Consider the following 18,736-nt stretch of genomic DNA (forward strand, 5'->3'; position numbering starts at 1 on the left):
TAGAGCCAGTGAGCTAGGTAGGCAGGCCTAGGGTCGCCCTTTACATGAAAGGTGAAAAAGCTGGAGCGGCAGCGAATAAGAATGCAAGGCCGCGCCGCGGGGCAGGGGCATAAATGCAGAGGCTCGCTTTCAACACGTCCCTCGGAGCTACGGTCGACAGGGCCGTGTCTTTTTTCTCCAGGCATCCCATCTCAGTCCCCGAGCTATCTGGCCAATAACAAAGAGGAAAAATCTGCCTTCTTTTCTTTCCTTTTGTCCAATTTGTGTATTCTTGAGCCCCCCTTCCCCGCAAATGATGACCAATTCGCATGTATAGCAAGGCGCAGAACCCAAGCTAGGACACTAGCTGCTTGGCTGGGCGATTGACTTGGATTACCCCTGCTGAATAAGGAGAAGCATAAAAGTGACAGAATTGCACTTTCGCAAGTTCGTCACCAGACAACCCAGTGACAAAACGGAGACCCTTCTTGTTTTTCCGCCGACAACTCTATTTCGCGACAGGCAAAAGCAACAGACAATCTCCACTGTCAGAGGAGACGATGATGGCGATGGGCAAGTGATCACAAAGATCGATACTATGGAGACGATGCGCTTCGACGTCGAGACGGCCACCGAGTCGATCTCTGACCTGAGGCTGCAGGTCGTCGAGGTCGGTGCAGGCGACTCGCAGCAGCAAGAAGCAAAGGGGCCAAGACGCCCGCGGTGGTTTCGCGAGAGGACCTTGACGCCCCAGGACGAGATCGTCGACCGCCTTGTCGATGCCAATACCGCCCACGTCACATGGACAACGCATCGGCCAGTGCGAGGGTGGGTGTTCCTGAATCAAGAAAGCTGCCCCTTTGTCATTGACCAATCTTATGACTTCTGACGCGCCTTCTATCGCTACTCACCAGATGGTATCTGCACTTACGATCTCCACTCCTGCCGCCTGGCTCAGCCATCCCCTTGCGACCATCGAGAACAGCAGCGGCTGACCCAAGCAGCACGCCTCTGACTTTCACGATTGGCACCTCTATCGATCTCCGAGCGCTGAAGCATGTACGGACCTTCATCGAGAGCGACCGAATGCCGTCTTCTTCAGGTGCGCTGCAGCCGCCGCAACGCACCAGTCACGAGCCGAGGGTGAGCGGTGCATTCACCACTGTTGCGCTTGATCAACCGCAAGAGGCCGTCACCTCGTCCACAAAGGCACAAGAGCGCGCATCTTCACCTAAACATGAGCATACTGACACACCAGCCGCCCGCTCGACGGCACGAGAGATTCACGTCGAAGGGTCATCTGGTCGAGGAAGCAGCCATGCTCGGCGACGAAGCGCCGGCATCTCGATATCAGGCTCTGGCCCTGCTTCAGGTTCAGCATCTGGCTCTCGTCATGTGTCGAGGTCCTCACAATTGGATGGCATAGCGCCACCTACGATTGTAGTTGAGGAAGAGGAGGAAGGCGACGAGGAGAAGAAAGATAAGGAGGGACACGGAGGGGTTCGGCATCCACTCGAGGACGCCGACCAGCCGTACCACAAGCCACCTAGCCCGCATGCGCTTGGCTCGCGCGGCTCGTCGCAGGCTTCAAAGACGCGCAAGAATCTCTCGCCCTCTGGCCGCAGCCCCGTTCGATCCAGCCGCGTCCCTGGCTCCTCTCCTTCCCCATCTCCCTCCCCTTCTTCCACGTCTTCCACCCCTTCTCCCTCCCCATCGATGTCTTCGCCGCGCTCGAGAAAGGAACGGCCGCGCGCCTGCAACTTTCTCCTCACTGACGGCTCGGGCGCCTCCAATGCCTCGTGGCTCGTCGAGTCGCAGATGGCCCCCGGACGCGTCGCAGAGGGCGGCCACCGGCTCGGGTGGGCACGGTGGGCCTGGTCGCTGATGCCCCAGCCCATCCGACCTCCCCTGGCCATCGACACCTCCAAGACGTTTTCCTTGCGTTGGCTCGACCCGCCGCCTATGCACGAACGCATGCATGGACGCGAAGGCGGTCCTGGAACAGGCTCCGGCCAAGGCGCAGAGGCATCAGGCCCGGGCATCGAGGTGCTCCGCTTCGAGGACCGCTCCGGCTGGTGGTTCTGGAAGGCTAAGCAAAAGGGCAGACTCACCATCCAGGCCCACGCTGTCCAGTGCCTTGGCATCGACCTTGGCTTCTGGATCGCCCTTGCCCTCGCATACCTCGAGCAGCTCGAAGAGAGAGATGGTTACAACGCCGCCGCTGACGGCTGAGATGAACTCTACACAAGACACACGCACACATACACATACTCTGTAATGGTGACCCTTTCATGGCAATTCAGTTGAGAAAAGGCTAAGTTGTTATTTAGGGTGGTGGTGGTGGTGGGAGGAGGAGGTTGAGCAGAATGAGAATGGACAGGTCGGGCCTATGAACAAGTCCAAAGAACCTCCCCTCCTTTCTTTTTTGATGTGTGGATACAAGAGCACTTTAGGTGGGGCACAAGAAAAGGCAGGAGACAGCAAGTGTGCAATGCCTCAGGCAGCAGGAGCAGGGTCAGCATCGGCAGCAGCTTCGGCCTTGGCCACTTTTTCCTCGGTCTCGTCATCCTTCTTGTCGTCGCCCTGGATGGCCACCTTCAGCGACATTTCGCGGCCGTCGACAGTCTTGTTGTGAGCCTCCTTGAGGGCCCTCTGCTGCTCGGCCTCGCTGGCAAAGTCGACAAAGCCGAAGCCCTTGCTCCTTCCGGTCCTGCCTCCAGGGCCTCCGAAGCGCCTCTTGACAACCTTTGCGCTCGTGACCTGGAAGCCATCAAAGGCCGCCTTGAGGGCGTCATCGTCGACGTTGAAGGACAGGTTCGAGACAAAGAGGAGCGTCTTGCTCGGCTCGCCCTGGGGAGCACCCTTGGGCTTGCGAGGCTGGCGTGCAGGCTTGTCGGCAGCAGCAGCACCCTCCTCCGTCTCTGCGGCTCCGTTGGCCTCCTTCTTGCCTCGAGCACGGCGAGCGCGAGCCGCCTTGCCCTCGCCATTGACGCCAGCCGCCTCGCCGTCGGCCTTCTCCGCCAAGGGGTCCTCGAGATCCTCTTCACCTTCGTCGTTGCGAGGTCGCCTGGAAGAAGCGCCCTTGAGACATCCAGCAAGAAGATCAGCCTTTCCTCCTTTGTTTCTCATTAGCTCTTTGTCTTCCACAACTCACTCCTCGTCCACGACCGCGGCCACGAGTACGCTTTGCTCCTCGGGTGGCGGCACCGGCCGCCTGGGCCTCCGTCTGGGGCTTGGCACCTTCGACGTTGATCTCGCGACCAGCGATTTCCTTCTTGTTGAGGAGCGTCACAGCCTTCTGCGCCTCAGCCTCGGTGGCGTAGGTCACGAAACCGTAGCCGAGGGAGCGAGTGCCACGCTTGATGATCTGGACCTGAGTGCTGTGTGATTACGCATGTTTAGCCCGGCCGCACGCACTCGCGATAAATCAAAACCCTCATCACACCCTCGAGTGGGAGAAGTGGGAACTACTCACACAGCGCCAGCCTCGGAGAAGATCGATTTGAGCTCGTCTTCCGTCGTGGCAAAGGCCAGGTTGCCTGTGCATAGCTTGGATCAGCATGAAAAGGACACATTAAGACGAGAGAGGCGACGTCGGTGCGCTCACCAGCAAAGACCTGAAACGATAGTGGTGGGGTCAGCCTGTGGATTATAAACAGCAGTTTGAACAAGTCATTCTCACCTTCATGGCGTCGTCGACGGCAGCAGTGGCACTAGCCTGGGCCTCGGCACCACCAGGCCCGGGGGCAGGGGCAGTGGCGACGTTACCTTCCTGGTTCATCTTGACCTCGTTCGTAGCAACGGCAGCGTCGGTCATGTTGGAGATGAACTTGCGGGACCTCTTTGTTGACAGGTGGAATGGACAGGGTGAGCCGTGATCGGACTCTTGAAGGACTGGAAGGAGATGGGAAAAGTTGAGTGGGTCGGTGTGATTGACTGGACTTAAAGGAAGAGAAGAAGGCGTCTCCCACACACAAACGACGCAGAGGGTTGAAGACGGACCACACGAGCGTATTCTATTCTATGGGATTGCGAATCATTACAAAACCCTAGCGCTCCATTTCAATATTGCCCACTGTGGTGGAAGGCTGAAGATTTTTGTATTGCGAAGAACTGAGCGCAGGCAAGTGACGTCTGTTCGACGGCTTGACAGAGGTGGAGCAAGAAGAAGAAAGGCCACTCGAGCGTCCTTTTTGCTGCGACCGACCCGTGACGACGCAGGCCAATGTCCTCCAGCTTCGTCAAGGCCAAGCTCAAGGCCTCGAGGGAGGCGATACAGGCCAAGGATTGGCAAGGGGCTGTCGAAGCGGCCGACCAGGTCGTCGAGCATGAGGGCGACAACTACAATGGCCACGTCTTTCGGGCCTTGGCCCTGCTCAACCTCGAGAAGTACGACGAGAGCGAAAAGGCGTACCAGAAGGCCATCAAGCTACAGCCAGGGCAACTTTTGGCATGGCAAGGCCTCGAGAAGTTCTACATGCAGCAAAAGCAATGGGACAAGGCTGCTGGTGTCCTGCAAAGGGAGATGGATCTTGCCGTCGAGGGGCAGGATGTGACGAAATGTGCAGAGGCGCTCCAGAAACTCGTTCAGTTGCAGAGGGAAGAGGGAGGGCGGTCGAAGCTGGCAGCAGCTCTCTCTCTCTACCTGCCAGACTCGCCCTATTTTGCTCTGCTCAGTACCTTGCCCGCGCCGGACCAAACGGCGCCCAAGTCGACCTCGACCTTCGAGGCGCAAATGGCGATGCATTCGGACGCCCTCAAGGTCCTTCTCGAGGTCATTTCGCTCTTCGAGGGTTTCGAAGGAGACTCGGTGGACAAAGAATACGAAAAGAGTAGAATGCGAATGAACGCAGCGGGCAAGTCGAGAGAGCAGCTTCGCAACGAGGCAGGCCTGTCGGTGTGGACACAGTCGAGGCTTCCACTGCTCTACGATCAGGTCCTCGCCCACGTCCTTGCATCAGATCAAGACCGCAGAGAGGCAGAGCACAAGCTTCTCTTGTTCCGTCACACTCTCCTCAAGGCCTTGCCGAACCCTAGAGCCAAGCTTGCCGGGCCCGGCGCCACGGCGGCTACCATGAATGACGAGAGCGGGCAGACCGAAGGCGAAAAGGAAGCAGCAGAATGGGCCAGAAAGACAGAGGCAAGAGACAGCTTCACAGACCTCGCCAAAGGCATCGTCGCCATCAATGTCTCCGATGAGCTTGCCTGGACGACGGTGCTCGAATGGGACAATGTCTTCTCCCTTGGTACGTATTTCTTGGTGTTTTGGCAAATGTCCGATACTGACTCAATCTCTCAACAACAGCCCATCTCGATCGCCAACGGCTTCGTGCATTTGTTACACACTTTCCGAGCCACGGACTCGCCTCATCGTCAAAGGCCCTGCTGCACGTCTTGAAGGATGAGCAATTTGCAAAGGAACAGGAGGAGATCATGAAGGAACAGGACATCGAGCAAAAGGAGCCGGATCCGCTCTCTCTCGCCCTGGTGAGTTGCAAAGAGACGAATCGTAAAGGGAAGGATTACAGCAGGAACAACAAGCGCTGACGGAACCACGGCATAAAGGACGGACTCGAAGCCTGCCCTGGCTCCACGCTGGCACACGGCATCGCATCGACCCTCTACCTGCTCGATCGTGACTATCTCTCAGCGTCTGATGTTGCGAGCCAGGGACTTGCTCTTTGCAGAAGGGCCGAGGCCGACTTTGGCATCGATCTGTCGCAAGTCAAACTTGCTTTTGAGCTCAATCTGGCGACCGCTCTGGCCTACCTACATCCACCTCAACACCATGCGCGTGCCCTGCGCCTGCTGGACAGCGTCCTCTCGACGTATGAAGACAACATTGACGCACTCAGCTGCAAGTCGTTCATCTACCAGAGCGCGAATCGCTGGCAGGACGCTCGCAATCTCCTCACCGTGGTGGCTGAGCTGCCGTTCCGACAAGACGAGTGCGCCTTGTCCATCTTCTCGGATCCCCATCTCGAAGCCCGGCACGAGGTTGCGTGGTGTGACATCAACTTGGGCCATCTCGAAAACGCAAAGGGTGAGCTGGACTATGTCATTGACAAGCTCGAATCAAAAGGCGATGAGGCGGCCTCCGAAAAGGCCAAGGCCTGGTGGCGCTTGGGGCGATGCCTCTGGGACATGGGGGGCGAAGCACAAAGAGACCCGTCACAGGCATTTACATGCTTTGTCACTTCGCTCAAGCGCAACTCGACCTATGCCCCTGCCTTCACCTCGCTGGGCTTCTATTATTTGTCCGTCGCCGAGCCCGTCGACGGACAAAGGGCGTCGAAGTGCTTCCAAAAGGCCTTTGAGTTGGACGCGAGGGAGAACGAAGCGGCACGAAAGCTCGCCGAGGGTTTCGCCGAGGACCGCGAGTGGGACCTCGTCGATGTGGTGGCCAGGAGGACGATTGAGGGCGAAGGGGGCAAAGAGGCGCTCGGCGGCGCTTTGAGCAGTCAGAGGCGCCACATCACGCGTAATGCATGGGCCTGGAAAGCCATCGGAGCCGTTGAGATACATCGGCTCCAGTACGAGAAGGCCATCAGCGCGCTTCAGATTGCTATAAGGAGCGAACCAGAGGACGCAAGGGCTTGGCAAAGGCTTGGCGAGGCTTATGCTGCCAGTGGCCGACAGAGCGCAGCACTCAAGACATTCGCAAAGGTCCTCGAGCTGGACCCTGATCAGTGGACAGCGAGGTACTGCATTGCCGACGTCGAAAGGTCGCTTGGCAACTTCGAAGCTGCCCTCGAGATCCTCGAACAGCTGACCGAGGAAAGACCCGAGGAGCCAGGCATTCGAGCTGTAGGAGCAGAGACGAGGCTGCTCCTCGGCCTCGCCGAGGCCCAATCGGGCTACGTCCTAAGGGCGGCAGCTTCTCTCGGTGAAGCGCTAGAAGCTAGTCTAGTGACGCTGGAGAAAGAGAAGCTACTCCGGTCTGCCTGGAAGGTGGCCGGGGATGCTCTCTTTCACCTCGCGCAATTTCAGATCGACATCGATGACACCATGGTGGACGACTATGTTATTCCGCTCGTCACCTTAGCCGACGAGCTTGGCGTTGACAAAAGTCTCCCTTCCATCACTGCCGTAACGTCGGACACCGTGGCAGAGGTGCTGGGCAACGAGCAAGAATCGTCCTCCCTCAAGATGCTCACCTCTGCGGTGTACCTCTACAAGCTACGCGTGCTCTTGCACGCTGGCGACGAAGAGGTTGCTGGCTCCGCTTGGACGGATCTGGCAACTTCACTTCATCGGATCGCACAGGTCTTCAAGGCTGCTGGCGACGAGCAAGGGAGCACGACTTGTGTCGGTGAGGCCATTGCATGCGCAAAAGAGGCTCTGAAGCTCGAGCCAGGCAACGAGGCATTCTGGTGCACGCTTGGCAACCTCTGCTTTGGCCACAGCGTCCAACTCGCTCAGCACTGCTACATCAAAGCCGCCGAATGCAATCCTAGGGTGAGTGGCCAGACACCGAGTCCGCTGACACGCCCCTACTGCGCGCTGACTCCGGAGTAACGTAATTAAACAGGATGTCATTCCCTGGAGCAACCTTGGCTTCTTGTATCTCCAGTATGATGACGTAGGATTGGCCAACGAGAGCTTCATCCGAGCTCAGACCATCGACCCCGACTGGGCTCAGGCTTGGGTTGGGCAAGCGCTCGTCGCTCTTGCCCATGGGGATGATGCCTCGGCAAGGGCTCTGTTCATTCACGCTCACAGCATTAGCGAAGGTTCAGTCGTGAGTTGCGACGAAAGAGAGGAGGGAACGGACTCGAAATGCTGACCCTCTTCGTTGCTCCAGCTTGAAGGAGAGTACGGACTGGCCAAGAGCGCATTTGACTTGTTCTCGACGGCTGGGACACTGCCGCCAGTGTCTTACCTCCATCTACCTTCATACGCCATCTCGACTTACCTCGCACACCGGCCGAGAGATGCATCCGCCTTGCACCTTTCGGCGCTCTTGGCCGAACGACTTTGCGAGAGCTCTTTGGCGATTCAACGCATCGACGAAGCAACATCCCTGCTTGAGAAGGCGTACGAAAAGGATGAATCGAGCGAAACGGAGGCTCGATATGCCGTAGCGCAAGCCAACCTTGGGAGGATTCGCCTGAGCGTCGGCGACACAGAGGGGGCGATGGAAGCGCTCGCGACGACACTGAATCTCGTCTCGTCCGAAAAAGAAGGAGATGAGGAGGAAGAAGTGGGTAGTCTGTCAAGGGATCAGCGCAAACGGGTGAGACTTGGCGCACATCTTGGAACGGGCATCGCATCGTACCTCTCAGGCGATCTCGAAAGCTCGCTAGAGGCTCTCGAGACAGCCTTGCAAGAGGTTGAGGAGCCATCGCAGCAGACAAGGACCGATATCGTTGTTCAGACTGCCCAAATTCTTTGGGCAAGCGGCCAGAAAGACGAGGCACAGACAAAGCTGTTGGAACACATCGGCTCCGGAGGCGGAGCGGATAATCTCAGAGCAATCCTTGCCCTTGGGGCTATGGGTGCAGTCTCTGACGATGAAACTCTACTGGAAGCAGCTACGTCAGAGCTGCAGAGCGTGGAGCCAGCAGCGTTCAATCAGACGAATGCCGCAAACGACATTGACAAACTCCTTTCCACGGTCGAGCTTCTCAAGGGGCAACCTTCCGAGGCCTTGTCAATTTTGAGCAAGACCGTGCTACTCGCTCCTGATGCTCTGAGAGCGACAAGTGCTCAGTGTGCCCTCGTCGAGACTGTGATCCGGCTCGGGCAGTCGAGAGAGATGGCGCTTGAAGAGGCATGGAAGCTCCACGGCATGGCTCACTCCGATGTCGAGAGCGGGCAAAACTTCCTGGAGAAAGCAGAAACGCTCTTGGCAGCTGCGGAGTCTATGGAGCAGGACAGCAGTACACAGAGCGTTCGAAGCAGGACAGCGAGGGCCGTCGCGCTCGAGCCGTGGAACACAAGAAACTGGAAGGCCCTCGCCGCCGTCTCCTGATTGTCTATCGTTCTACACTATTTCTGCAGCGCTAGTAATTGCTGCAGCCTACTGCTGTGGAATGACAGATCAACGCTAGGCTGCTCTCAAATTCACATCAGTACGCCCCAATCGCATATTGCCCAGTAGTAGAGTATCATGGTGTTTCGATGCCAGGTAGTCTTCTCTCCAATAATGTGTAGTCTAGGAACCCATCACAGCCACCTATGCCGGTGAGAATCAAAGTGAAAATCCAAGTTAGCGATGAGGGACGCGAGCGATCGATCTACTTTACATCGGGCCGCTGTACCCTGAATGAGCCCTGTCCGAGGTCGCACTAACTGTAGGGCAAGGGCAAGGGGGCGCGCTAAATTGACGAGTTGAGAAATTCCGGTAGAGGGAGGTGATGAATCAGTGACACACGCCGGTACGTCGCAAACACTTGACATTGCGACCGTCCATTGCTCATCACCGACGAGGGGATCCAGGACACGATTTGCGCGCACGCTCGTTTGCGCCTTCTCTGGAATCGTGTCGTCATTGTTGATCCGCTCGAGCCCCCCCTCGTGCATCAGCATCGACGACAATTTGACGCCGCTTCGATCTCGCGTGTGCGCGCGCCCATGAGAGGAGCGGTGCCGGGATAGACGAGGGCGTCGCAATGGGTGAAGGACAAACCCCTGCCGTTGCTGGCACTTCCGACCCCGCCTTGTCCCCTGCCACCTCAAAAGGACGTCTTGTCTCCGATGCGGACTCAGACACCTCGCGCCTCTCCTCTTCGACCATCGTTCCCCAGCACGGGAATTCGTCCCACAGCAGCCACATGTCGCAGCAGCGACAGGAAGGGAAGGGATTTTTCCTCGAAGATGTCTCCAGCGATCTCTATCCAGGCCAGAAAGAGGACGAGCAGCTGCCGCAGCAGCTACACACGGGACTCACCGCCACAGAGGCTGAGCGCAGCGAGGATATTCACGAGAGATCGCTATCCATTCGATCGCTTGCCTCTAATGGCACCACCGCAATGACATCGGCCACCTCATCGTCCTCAGATGCGCATTCAGCCGGCCATGGCAGTCTCTTCACCTCACAGGGTCGTGCTGCAACCAGGGGCGCGGGCCCACGCGATGAGTCGGGCACGCGAGGCGCTTCAGGTGAAGACGACGGGGCCAGTCTTGGGAGGAGCGGAAGCTGGGCGAGCACGACACCAACAAGTCCAGGAGACATGGATGTGACATCCTCAAGTCTATTTGCACAGCCGGCGTCAGCTTCATCTTTGTCCTCTCAGCATCATCGCAACGCAATGGGCAACAAGAGCGCGAACGCATTGCTCGACGAGACCGCTGTTTATTCGACCACCTCCGCCAACATGTTCGACTCGCTGGGCGGCAATTACTCAATCGGGCATGGGTAAGTCGGCTGCGATTTGTTCTCCATGTTTCATGTCCAGCATGTACTCGTGTATTTGGATCCGGTGAGCTGACCCCAGCCTCGCCCACCAGGAGCCAGTCATCACACGGCCACGCACCTGCTCTGCCCCCTCTGATGCTTTCCAACGTCCCCATCGCACCCTCTCGAGGGCAGTCGTTGGACGGAAGAAAGGGAGTCTCGAGAGCACAGCGAGAACGGTCGACGACGACGACAACGGACAACCGGTATCTCAAAGGTGCTGTGGGCGTCGAGAGCAGCAGGAATGAGGCTCAGTCGCGCACAGCCTCGGATTTGGGTCGCCGACGAGGTGGTCCTTCGCTGAGCAAGAGTTTCGTCGATGTCACCACGCTCGCTCGGTCGCTCACTGTTGATGACCAGGCTCATCATCGAAGGAACAAACCATTGCCGATCCCTGCAGAGCTTCTGCAAAGAGAAGGTGGCGCCAGTGGATCAGTCAAGACGACGCAGAGCAATCAGCTGCCCCGTGTCAGTGTCAGCCCGGCGGCGGCATCATCAGCTGAGGACGAAGCGTCAAGAGAAAGGGAAAAACCAGGTCTGCGATCTTACCTGTCGCGGTCAAGTCATCTCTTCAAATCAAGTATGGCAAGGTCATCAGAGGCGTCGACGTCTCCCGTCATTTTGAGCTCTCCCACGTCTTCCTCCTCCTCTTCCTCCTCCTCCACCGTATCCGTCGCCTCTTCGCGAAACGAAGGAAACGTCAATGGGCGCTCGCCCAGCCACTCGGAGACGCATCTCTCGGTCTCGTCCGCAGCCGAAAGAGGCAGGAGATCGAGAGAACCCTCGGCGCCGTCACAAATGCGATCAATGCACGAGTCTTCCGAATCGGTAGGCACCAGCCTGCCAACAAGGTCATACTCGTCCTTTAGCTTCAGGAGACCCGCCGCAAGAAAATCGACCGCTTGGCTTACCGCGGACGCTGTCGACGGTGGGAGCGCAAGCGGAAAGAGCAGCAATAGCAGCAGTAGCAGCAGCAACAGGAGAGACAAGGCAGGCGATTCAAACCTCGACCGTGGATCTTCGACTTCATCTCGAAGCACTCAGGGAGGCAGCACCATGAACACGACTATCAGCACAAGCAGCACGGCCAGCAACGTCCAGCAAGACAAACCTAGCCCCTCAGTTCTGTCCTCTGGCGGCCCCGCGCTTGTCTGCAAAGAGGCCAAGGAAGGACTCGAGAAGAAGAGCAGCACTTCAAGGCCTCGCTTTTCCAAGCGATTTTCGTTCTACGAAGCCTCCGCCTGGACAAAGGGCAAGCAACGTGAGGTCCGGGACCCGTTGCCCGCTCCGCTAATGGTCAAGAAGCCTGAGACGAAAGCGGCAACAGCGCATGAAGTACCCCAAAGCGCAGAGATGGTGCGAGGCCGAAGCAGGAGTATCGAGGTACTCGAGATACCAGGCGAAGAGCCTGAAGCAGACGTCAGTCCGTCATCCGTACTAGTTGAGGTTGGATCCCCAGACATCCGGTCAATACCGACACCGTCGAGCCAGGCCTCCCGAGACCCAAGACCTTCACGACTCTTGTCGCAGAGGAAAGTTGAACAAAAGGACACGACTTTTCCAGAAGCTCCTCCACTGTCGGAAGAAGTTTGGTCTGCTCGGGAAGGGACCTTGGCAAGATTGACATCGTCACTCAAAAGGCGGCCGAGCAGCGTGGCCTCCAGCAATGGTGCCAAAGCAGGCGGTGGCGGCCAAGTAGGGACGAGGACTTCTGCGGGGAAGGCTGGACACAGTCGAACTGGCTCGCTTGCAAGCGACTTGGCAATGACGGCAGCATCGCAGCAAAAGCAGAGGGGGTCAATCGGTATGAACTCTTCTTCGGGCTCAAACAGCGCTTACGCAAGTGCCGAGTCAAGCTTGTCGCACATGACGGGCGCCAAAGCGGCACACGCTCTTAAGAAGTCGGCGGATCCTGCCGTGGATGCGGCGTGGTGGGGCACATCTCAGACAGTTCCTAAAGGCAAAGAAGATGGTGGCGAGATGCCCATTTCGCACTTCCGTGCGGCTCAGCTAGCACTTGAGATTAACGAGGGAATAGCTGGTATCGGCCAGTTGGCGATGACGGCTAATGAAGATCTCGACGAAGAGGACTCGCCCGCCAGTCCCGCCTCCGTTACAGACAACAACCCTGCTTTGGAGAACTTGTCGATGGAGACAACTGTACCATCTTTTGATCAGTCTCCAGAGGCAAAAGCGCTCGAGGCCGTCGTACCGCCTGCCGCAACTTCGAGTACTCGTCGGTACTCTCACAGAAAGTCTTTAAGCTTTGGTCGGATCCTGGATCCTATTCGAGTGAAATCCCGGCCTTCTTCTGCCATGGGTCATCACGGCAAGGAAGGCAGTAACGACGACGATGGGAGACGGCCTTCAAATGCCCACTCCGTCACTCCATCGCGTCGTTCATCAATCGAGTTGGAAAGCGTCTTTAATCACCTAGCCCCCTCTTCGTCGGCTGCCCAGGGACCAGTATCTACCAGCCGCAGCGGCCCGCTTGCAAGTGCGAAAAATCTGACTCGACCTCCTTCTCCCCGAAAGCCGCAAAAGCCTCCGCCGGTGTCGTACAGGAGCCCAGGGCAAGGCAAGGTGCAGCAGCGCTCTGCAAAGCCTTCCGTTGATGCAGCGTCAGTTACGACAGCCGATGAGCGTCATCGCAACGGGTCTTTGTCGACTGTATCGACGGCGACGACGGTAAAAGCCCCTGACTCGACTCCCACGAAGCGCAGCAGCAGCGTGTCTGGGCCTTCTTCAAACTTTAGTCGTGGCCATCGCAGAAACTCGTCAACTGTCTCGATGGCCTCTAGTGTTGCCATCTCTGATAGCGAGGGTGACCCACTTCCTCCGCCCCGAGTATCTTCAAGGCAAGGTCACAGGACGAAAAGCGAAGTGCGGCTCGAGAAGGTCCCGTTGCCAACCCAGGCGCCCCCACCGCGCAAAAGAGCCATGAGCAGACCTTCACTCTCGATTGACACCAACATGGACTTGGAGCAAGGACTAGTAAAACGCCCTTCGTCTGCCCTTGGTATGCGGAGCGACCTGGAAAGAGGGGGCCGACTCAGGCATGGAGCCACGGGCACAGAGCCGAGATCTGACGCTGTTTCCGCACCAAGACGAGGCCAGCCAACGTTGAGCATCGCTGATGACGTGGAGTTTCTGCAGGCCCTGGAGCATGTTCGTCGAGCTCATCAGGAGCGAATTGCTAAGCAGACAGCAGAGGCCACGCGCGTGGAGCAGATGGCCAGGCTTGGGATGGCTTCAGGGAACAGGAGGGCAAACAAGTCTTCAGTAGGCGGAATTGGATACCCTAGCGCGGCGTCCAGCGGGGCCACTACGATCTATGGCGACAAGTCTGGCCGCGCTCGACTCGCTTCTCAGGGCTTGGGGACCTGGGTCAAGGCTGAGCAAAAGCCGCCAGGACCCTCGTCACCTCGAAGACAAAGAGCCCATCAGCGCTCATCGAGCGCAGACGGCCGGCTCGATGGACCAAGCGCACTGCAAGTAAGGAGAACGATGCACGGTGAGCGCGACCCTTATGAGAGAGGGCCTTGGCACGGTGATGCGAGCGCAGGGGTCGGTGTAAACGGCGAAGATGCTCCGTCTGCGCTGCAGCTGGGCGTGGGAAGGGCCAGCGGCAAACTCAAAGACGGACCATTCATCAACGACGATGATTGGAAGAAAGAGGTTAAGGCGCTCTTCGTCATCCGAGAGCTTGTTTTGACGGAGAGAAGCTACGCGAGGCACCTCGAAGCCCTTCTCCAGGCCATTCGCGCCCTGCCATGCTATAATTCCGGCTCTTCGGCCTTGACGAATGCGCCCAGGCGGAGGTCGACGTCGGCTCTAAAGCCGAATGGAGCCTCCGTCTTTTCGCATGGCAGCAACAGCAGCGGCAGTAGCTCCAACAACAGCGTAAAGGGCTCCGCAGGACCCGCCCCGCTACACATACAGATGATGCGGAACCTTCTGCCTCAGCTCATCACACTCAGTCGTACACTGGCCAATCGCATTGACGAGGATCCGACGGCGGCAGGCGTGGGTGCGGCTTTTCGACTGGTGGGGGTCCAGATGGAGGCGACCTTTGTTGCTTGGTCGGCCGTTGCTCGAGAAATCATGGACGAATTGCGAAAGACGGAAGGCGTCAAGTCAAAGTCGATCCACAAGATTGGCCTCATCAGCCTGATCAACAATCCAGTTGAAGAAGGAGCAGACGAGCCCACCAAAATTGGCATCAAATCGGTGCCGACGTCTCCAACCAAGGCGTATGCCTCCATGCATCCAACTCCGTCACCACCTCCGCCGGTGCCAGCTCCACCATTGGAAATTGGTGTCCTTGTCAATTCGTCGGTGGAGGAGAGAGAGACAATGAAAGCTGCTGCCTCTTCGAGCATTGGGAAAAGAGCCTCGACCATCGTAGCCAAGCGCAGGAGCACCTTCTCGGCGACGCCGCCTAGCTTTTTGAGGCCCGACATGGCTAGAGAGATGTCTCCTCAGAAAGGCAGCGCTACGCCTTCTTCTTCGACCTCAACCTCGTCATCACCCTATACCAGTAGTCCCCTCTGCGAGTCGCCAAAAGCACTAAAGAAGCAGCACTTTGTCGAGACGGACTTTATGCCAACTCCCACGAGCTCGGCAGGTGCCGCGAGCAAAACCTACAGCGGTGGACTCCCGCTGCAGCAGCAGCAGCACTCGTCTTCAGCGAGCACCAGCCTGGGACGAAGAGCGATTGGTGCAGTCGTATCCTCTTCGACTCGGTCGCCGCTTCCCTCGATGCTTCCGCCTACCATCAAGTCAAAGTCGTTCCTGAGCGCAAGTAGCAGCAGCCGGGCAAACTCGCCTGCATCATCCTCCGGCAAACAGCATTCGCCGCAAATGCAACAACCTCAGACGACGACGACGACGTTGAAAAAGCTTGGTCCCCTCGATGTGGCCATCATGCCGACCCAACGCATCCCGCGATACCTCTTACTGTTGAAAGACCTAATCTCCAACACACCGCCGCAGAGCTTGAGTCATGTCAGGATCCAGAGGAGCCTCGACACGGTCAGGAAGGTCGCGGCGCTCTGCGACTCGGCAAGCAAAGGTGTTGGTGGTCCTACAACGAGGAGCGGTAGCACCTGGAGGTAGCCTCCTCGATCAGGTCACACTCTCGCATTTTTTAGTCACCCCTTTCTCTCCACGGCGAGGCTCAAAACTTGATACCCCTCACATCAAAAAATGCTCTGTGTCATCGCTCTTGTGTCTTCTAATCAAATTGCCAGTAATTTGTTCATCAAGACTAACCTTGGGCACGGAGAGGCAGCCAGGCATGAAATCCACGGTAAGAGAATCATATTGATTGTTCTGCTCCATTGAACCAAATTGATTGTGCAAAGTGAAGTGAAGGTGAAGTCTGCCTCTATCGGCGCAGACGAGCATAAAGCTATGCAGAATGAGAGGGCAGAAGGAAGGACAGAAGGCGAAGTGGGAAGCATTTAGTCCTGGTTCTTGACACTCAAGACCCGTCTGCTGTAATCTTGGTCGTCCCGCAACGAGCTGGCCGAACCCTGGTCGTGGGCTCTGGTGAGGCCGTGATGATCAAGGCGGTTGTCAGCTTCGCCGACGTTGTGACCAGCAGCGTCACCCTCCGGCGAAGGTGCATCAGCAAAGACGTTGGGTCCCAAAAGCTCGTCCTCGTGAGGGTTCGTCATCCCCGCGCTCCGCCTGCGTGCCGCCGCGGCACCCACCGCACCCGAGGCTACACCGGAAGCGAAAGGCATGCCTTCGCCATCGAGCGGCGGTGATCGCCCTGGCTGGAGCCAATCCTGCGGTTGTTGGTGCTGTGGCTGTTGCTGTAGTTGTTGCTGCTGATCCATTGGATAGCCGTAAGCGATGGCATTGCCGTACTCGTCCGTCGGATGGGTGCCTTGGCTAAAGGCATGGCCCTCCTGGCTCTGAGGATAGTAGTCCTGCGCTGCCTGCGCCGGGTTGTCGTAGTAGTGGCCCTGCGAGTTGCCCTCGTTATAGTAGTTGTTGTACGCAGCTGCTCCACCAGCGCCACCAGCTGCTGCTGCTGCTGCACCGTAAGCGCCCATGCCGGCGAAACCGGGCGCCGTTCCACTCGAAAAGTGGCTGGGCTCGTACTCGGGATTTGAGGTGGCATAGTAGCCTCCGTTGTGGTACCCAGCGCTCGACGCAGCACCGGCCGCGCCGCCAGCACCATAGCCAGGGTCTTCAGCCATCTCAGGGTCATCATCGTCGAAGGGCGTCCGCGTCGTAGCGGCAGCAGCAGAGGCAGCCATGGCCACGTCTGCGTCCATTCGCTGGGCCTTGCGTCGACGATAGAAGAGCCATGCGATGCCGACAACGATGAGGACGGCGACGATACCGACGGCAGCAAACGTTCCGCCTACTGCGCCTCCATTATCAAAGAAGCTGCTGTTGCCGCTGCTTCCCGATCCATTCAGCTGGCCGCCTTGGGAGGGATTTTGTGTGGTAAAGATTGTCGACGTCTGCCCATTGCTGGCGGTAGTGAGGCTTGTCTGCGTGGTGGGCGCTGCAGTACTGCGAAGATTTTAATAAAAATCAGCACATGACTAGAGCAACGAGAGCGAAGTTTAAGATAGCAGATGAACTCACGTTGTGGGTGTGGTAGACTGCTCGGACGTAGAGGTGGGAGTGGTCGACTACCAAAATGGGGTAAGTTATGACCTAACGACATTGGCCCAATTGCAAGACAACTCACAGTCGACGACGAAGAGGTTGTCGAAGTTGGGGTAGTAGAGGTGGAGGAGGACGTCGTCGAGGACGTCGTCGAGGTGCTGGTGTCGGAAGTTGTTGTGCTGGTGTCGGAAGTCGTCGTCGTAGGGGAAGAGGTAGTGGAGCTGAGGTGTGAGTAGGGTGACAAAGTAAGGACCCAGAGCGGTCAGCGATGCCAAGTACATGGAACTCTCCACGGGACGAAGACCTTTGACGACCAGGTCCCCGACCATCGAGAGCCCAACCCTTCGCCCAGCTGGGAGCTACAGTGGTGTTGCCCTCGTCTATGCTAGACTCACCTGGTGCTTGTGTCACTTGTGGTGCTCGTCGTATCGGTGCCCGTCGCTGTCCCAGTCCGGGTTCTCGTATTCGTTCCTGTGTCGGTTCCAGTGTCGGTACCTGTATTTGTTGTAGTCGTGGTCGACGAGGAAGGGCGACGAGTCCGAGTGGAAGACGAGGATGAGTCTGTTGTCTCCAAGCCAATAGGACGAAAACACAAGCGCGCAGGAGATCAAAGCCAAGGTGCAAATGCGAAAAGGAAGAGAAGCAGAAAGAGGGCCGGAAGGAGAATGATAAAAAAGGGGGGCCGAGAACATGCCAGATCATGAAATGAAGCGACACATACCAGTATGGGAATTGGAAGTGGGAGGGATGGGAGAAGACGGAGCCGAAGTGGTTGAAGGTGGAGCCGATGGTGGAGGAGAAGAAGACGTGGAAGGAGGCGCGGAAGGATCAGCAACGTTGGAAGAGTCAGAAGCCGACGGCGCATTCGCATTCGGAGGAGTACCAGACGTCGAAGAGGAGCCAATAGACGGAGGTTGTGCCGCGGTAGACATGGCGGGGAAAAGAAGAGAGAGGAAAGGGCAGATGAGAAAGACTCTGGTCAGAGACTCGCTCCGGCAAGGGAAGGCGTAGCGACGTCACGCCCAAAACGGACCCGACTAAGCTGCTCGAAAGGAAAGCGAGGATGTCGATGGACTAGAGAGAGGAGGTTTCGGTGGCCTCTGAGCTCCGCTGCGACATTTGGCCTCGTGCGCGGCGCGGCGATGGCAGAGCTGCTCGCTGTGTGCGTGCTTGTGCATATGTGCGGGCGCGCGCGCACGCGTCCAAGACCAAAGTCGAACCGAAATTGAAGAGACCGGACACAGAACGACGACAGCAAGCCACCCGCTGATTCAGGACAATGGGCTGAGAGCAACCGTCTAGCCACTCGTCGGGTCCAGTGGGAAGAGACCGTGCCAAGCGGTCAAACACGGCGCCATTTTCCTAATCCATCCAAAGTAAAGTTGCCGACCAAAAATTAAGGAGCCTGGAAAAACTTTGTAAAACCTTCAACGGAGTCCCATCGACCGAGTGACGTCGAAGCCCTCTTCGCATCAGCATCGGAAGGGGCTGGCAGAGAAGACAAGATGACTGTACGGCATCGTCTTCGTCCGACAGAAGGGTCCAACTGCAAGCAAGCAAGGGATGACATAGACCAAGACTTTGCAAAGTATCCATGCGCCGTCCAGTCTCTGTACCCTCTGCATAGTCCAATTGAGACCCTGTAGAGAAAATGCGGCGATTCCTCCTCCTCCTCTTCATGTCCACGCCTGCTCCTGAGTACCGCCTCTCGCTCCTCCCTTCCAG

At 57.6% G+C, this 18,736-nt stretch overlaps 4 protein-coding genes across 4 annotated transcripts; 3 read left to right on the forward strand and 1 right to left on the reverse strand.

The window, feature by feature from the left end:
* Positions 1-432: 432 nt before the first annotated feature.
* On the forward strand, positions 433-2,294 carry FA10DRAFT_301611 (hypothetical protein). The gene is made up of 2 exons (XM_025525008.1): positions 433-807; positions 894-2,294. Exons 1-2 carry the CDS (start codon positions 578-580, stop codon positions 2,209-2,211), a joined length of 1,548 nt encoding a protein of 515 aa, XP_025377545.1. The 5' UTR covers positions 433-577; the 3' UTR covers positions 2,212-2,294.
* Positions 2,273-3,898, reverse strand: FA10DRAFT_266838 (RNA-binding domain-containing protein). The gene is made up of 5 exons (XM_025521665.1): positions 3,662-3,898; positions 3,587-3,596; positions 3,455-3,518; positions 3,134-3,359; positions 2,273-3,060 (listed from the first exon to the last, which is right to left on the reverse strand). Exons 1-5 carry the CDS (start codon positions 3,794-3,796, stop codon positions 2,476-2,478), a joined length of 1,020 nt encoding a protein of 339 aa, XP_025377546.1. The 5' UTR covers positions 3,797-3,898; the 3' UTR covers positions 2,273-2,475.
* Positions 3,899-4,106: 208 nt separating this feature from the next.
* On the forward strand, positions 4,107-9,229 carry FA10DRAFT_241084 (protein prenylyltransferase). Its single transcript, XM_025519233.1, has 5 exons — positions 4,107-5,225; positions 5,285-5,466; positions 5,545-7,437; positions 7,511-7,720; positions 7,784-9,229. Exons 1-5 carry the CDS (start codon positions 4,205-4,207, stop codon positions 8,951-8,953), a joined length of 4,476 nt encoding a protein of 1,491 aa, XP_025377547.1. The 5' UTR covers positions 4,107-4,204; the 3' UTR covers positions 8,954-9,229.
* Positions 9,230-9,359: 130 nt separating this feature from the next.
* FA10DRAFT_266840 (hypothetical protein) lies at positions 9,360-15,651 on the forward strand. The gene is made up of 2 exons (XM_025521666.1): positions 9,360-10,339; positions 10,432-15,651. Exons 1-2 carry the CDS (start codon positions 9,594-9,596, stop codon positions 15,494-15,496), a joined length of 5,811 nt encoding a protein of 1,936 aa, XP_025377548.1. The 5' UTR covers positions 9,360-9,593; the 3' UTR covers positions 15,497-15,651.
* The last annotated feature ends 3,085 nt before the right edge of the window (positions 15,652-18,736 follow it).

The sequence above is a fragment of the Acaromyces ingoldii genome, assembly GCF_003144295.1.
Source record: "Acaromyces ingoldii strain MCA 4198 unplaced genomic scaffold FA10scaffold_3, whole genome shotgun sequence".
Classification (NCBI taxonomy): Eukaryota; Fungi; Basidiomycota; class Exobasidiomycetes; order Exobasidiales; family Cryptobasidiaceae; genus Acaromyces; species Acaromyces ingoldii.

Bases quoted from the DNA above. Each gene is read 5' to 3' on its own strand.
- FA10DRAFT_241084 (XM_025519233.1), top strand. From the start codon at position 4,205: ATGTCCTCCAGCTTCGTCAAGGCCAAGCTCAAGGCCTCGAGGGAGGCG. The intron at 7,438-7,510 runs GTGAGTGGCCAG...GTAATTAAACAG, and splicing joins CCGCCGAATGCAATCCTAGG to GATGTCATTCCCTGGAGCAA. The intron at 7,721-7,783 runs GTGAGTTGCGAC...TCGTTGCTCCAG, and splicing joins GCATTAGCGAAGGTTCAGTC to CTTGAAGGAGAGTACGGACT.
- FA10DRAFT_301611 (XM_025525008.1), top strand. From the start codon at position 578: ATGGAGACGATGCGCTTCGACGTCGAGACGGCCACCGAGTCGATCTCT. The intron at 808-893 runs GTGGGTGTTCCT...GCTACTCACCAG, and splicing joins ACGCATCGGCCAGTGCGAGG to ATGGTATCTGCACTTACGAT.
- FA10DRAFT_266838 (XM_025521665.1), bottom strand. From the start codon at position 3,796: ATGACCGACGCTGCCGTTGCTACGAACGAGGTCAAGATGAACCAGGAA. The intron at 3,360-3,454 runs GTGAGTAGTTCC...GTAATCACACAG, and splicing joins TTCTCCGAGGCTGGCGCTGT to CACTCAGGTCCAGATCATCA. The intron at 3,061-3,133 runs GTGAGTTGTGGA...GGATGTCTCAAG, and splicing joins GCCGCGGTCGTGGACGAGGA to GGCGCTTCTTCCAGGCGACC.
- FA10DRAFT_266840 (XM_025521666.1), top strand. From the start codon at position 9,594: ATGGGTGAAGGACAAACCCCTGCCGTTGCTGGCACTTCCGACCCCGCC. The intron at 10,340-10,431 runs GTAAGTCGGCTG...CTCGCCCACCAG, and splicing joins AATTACTCAATCGGGCATGG to GAGCCAGTCATCACACGGCC.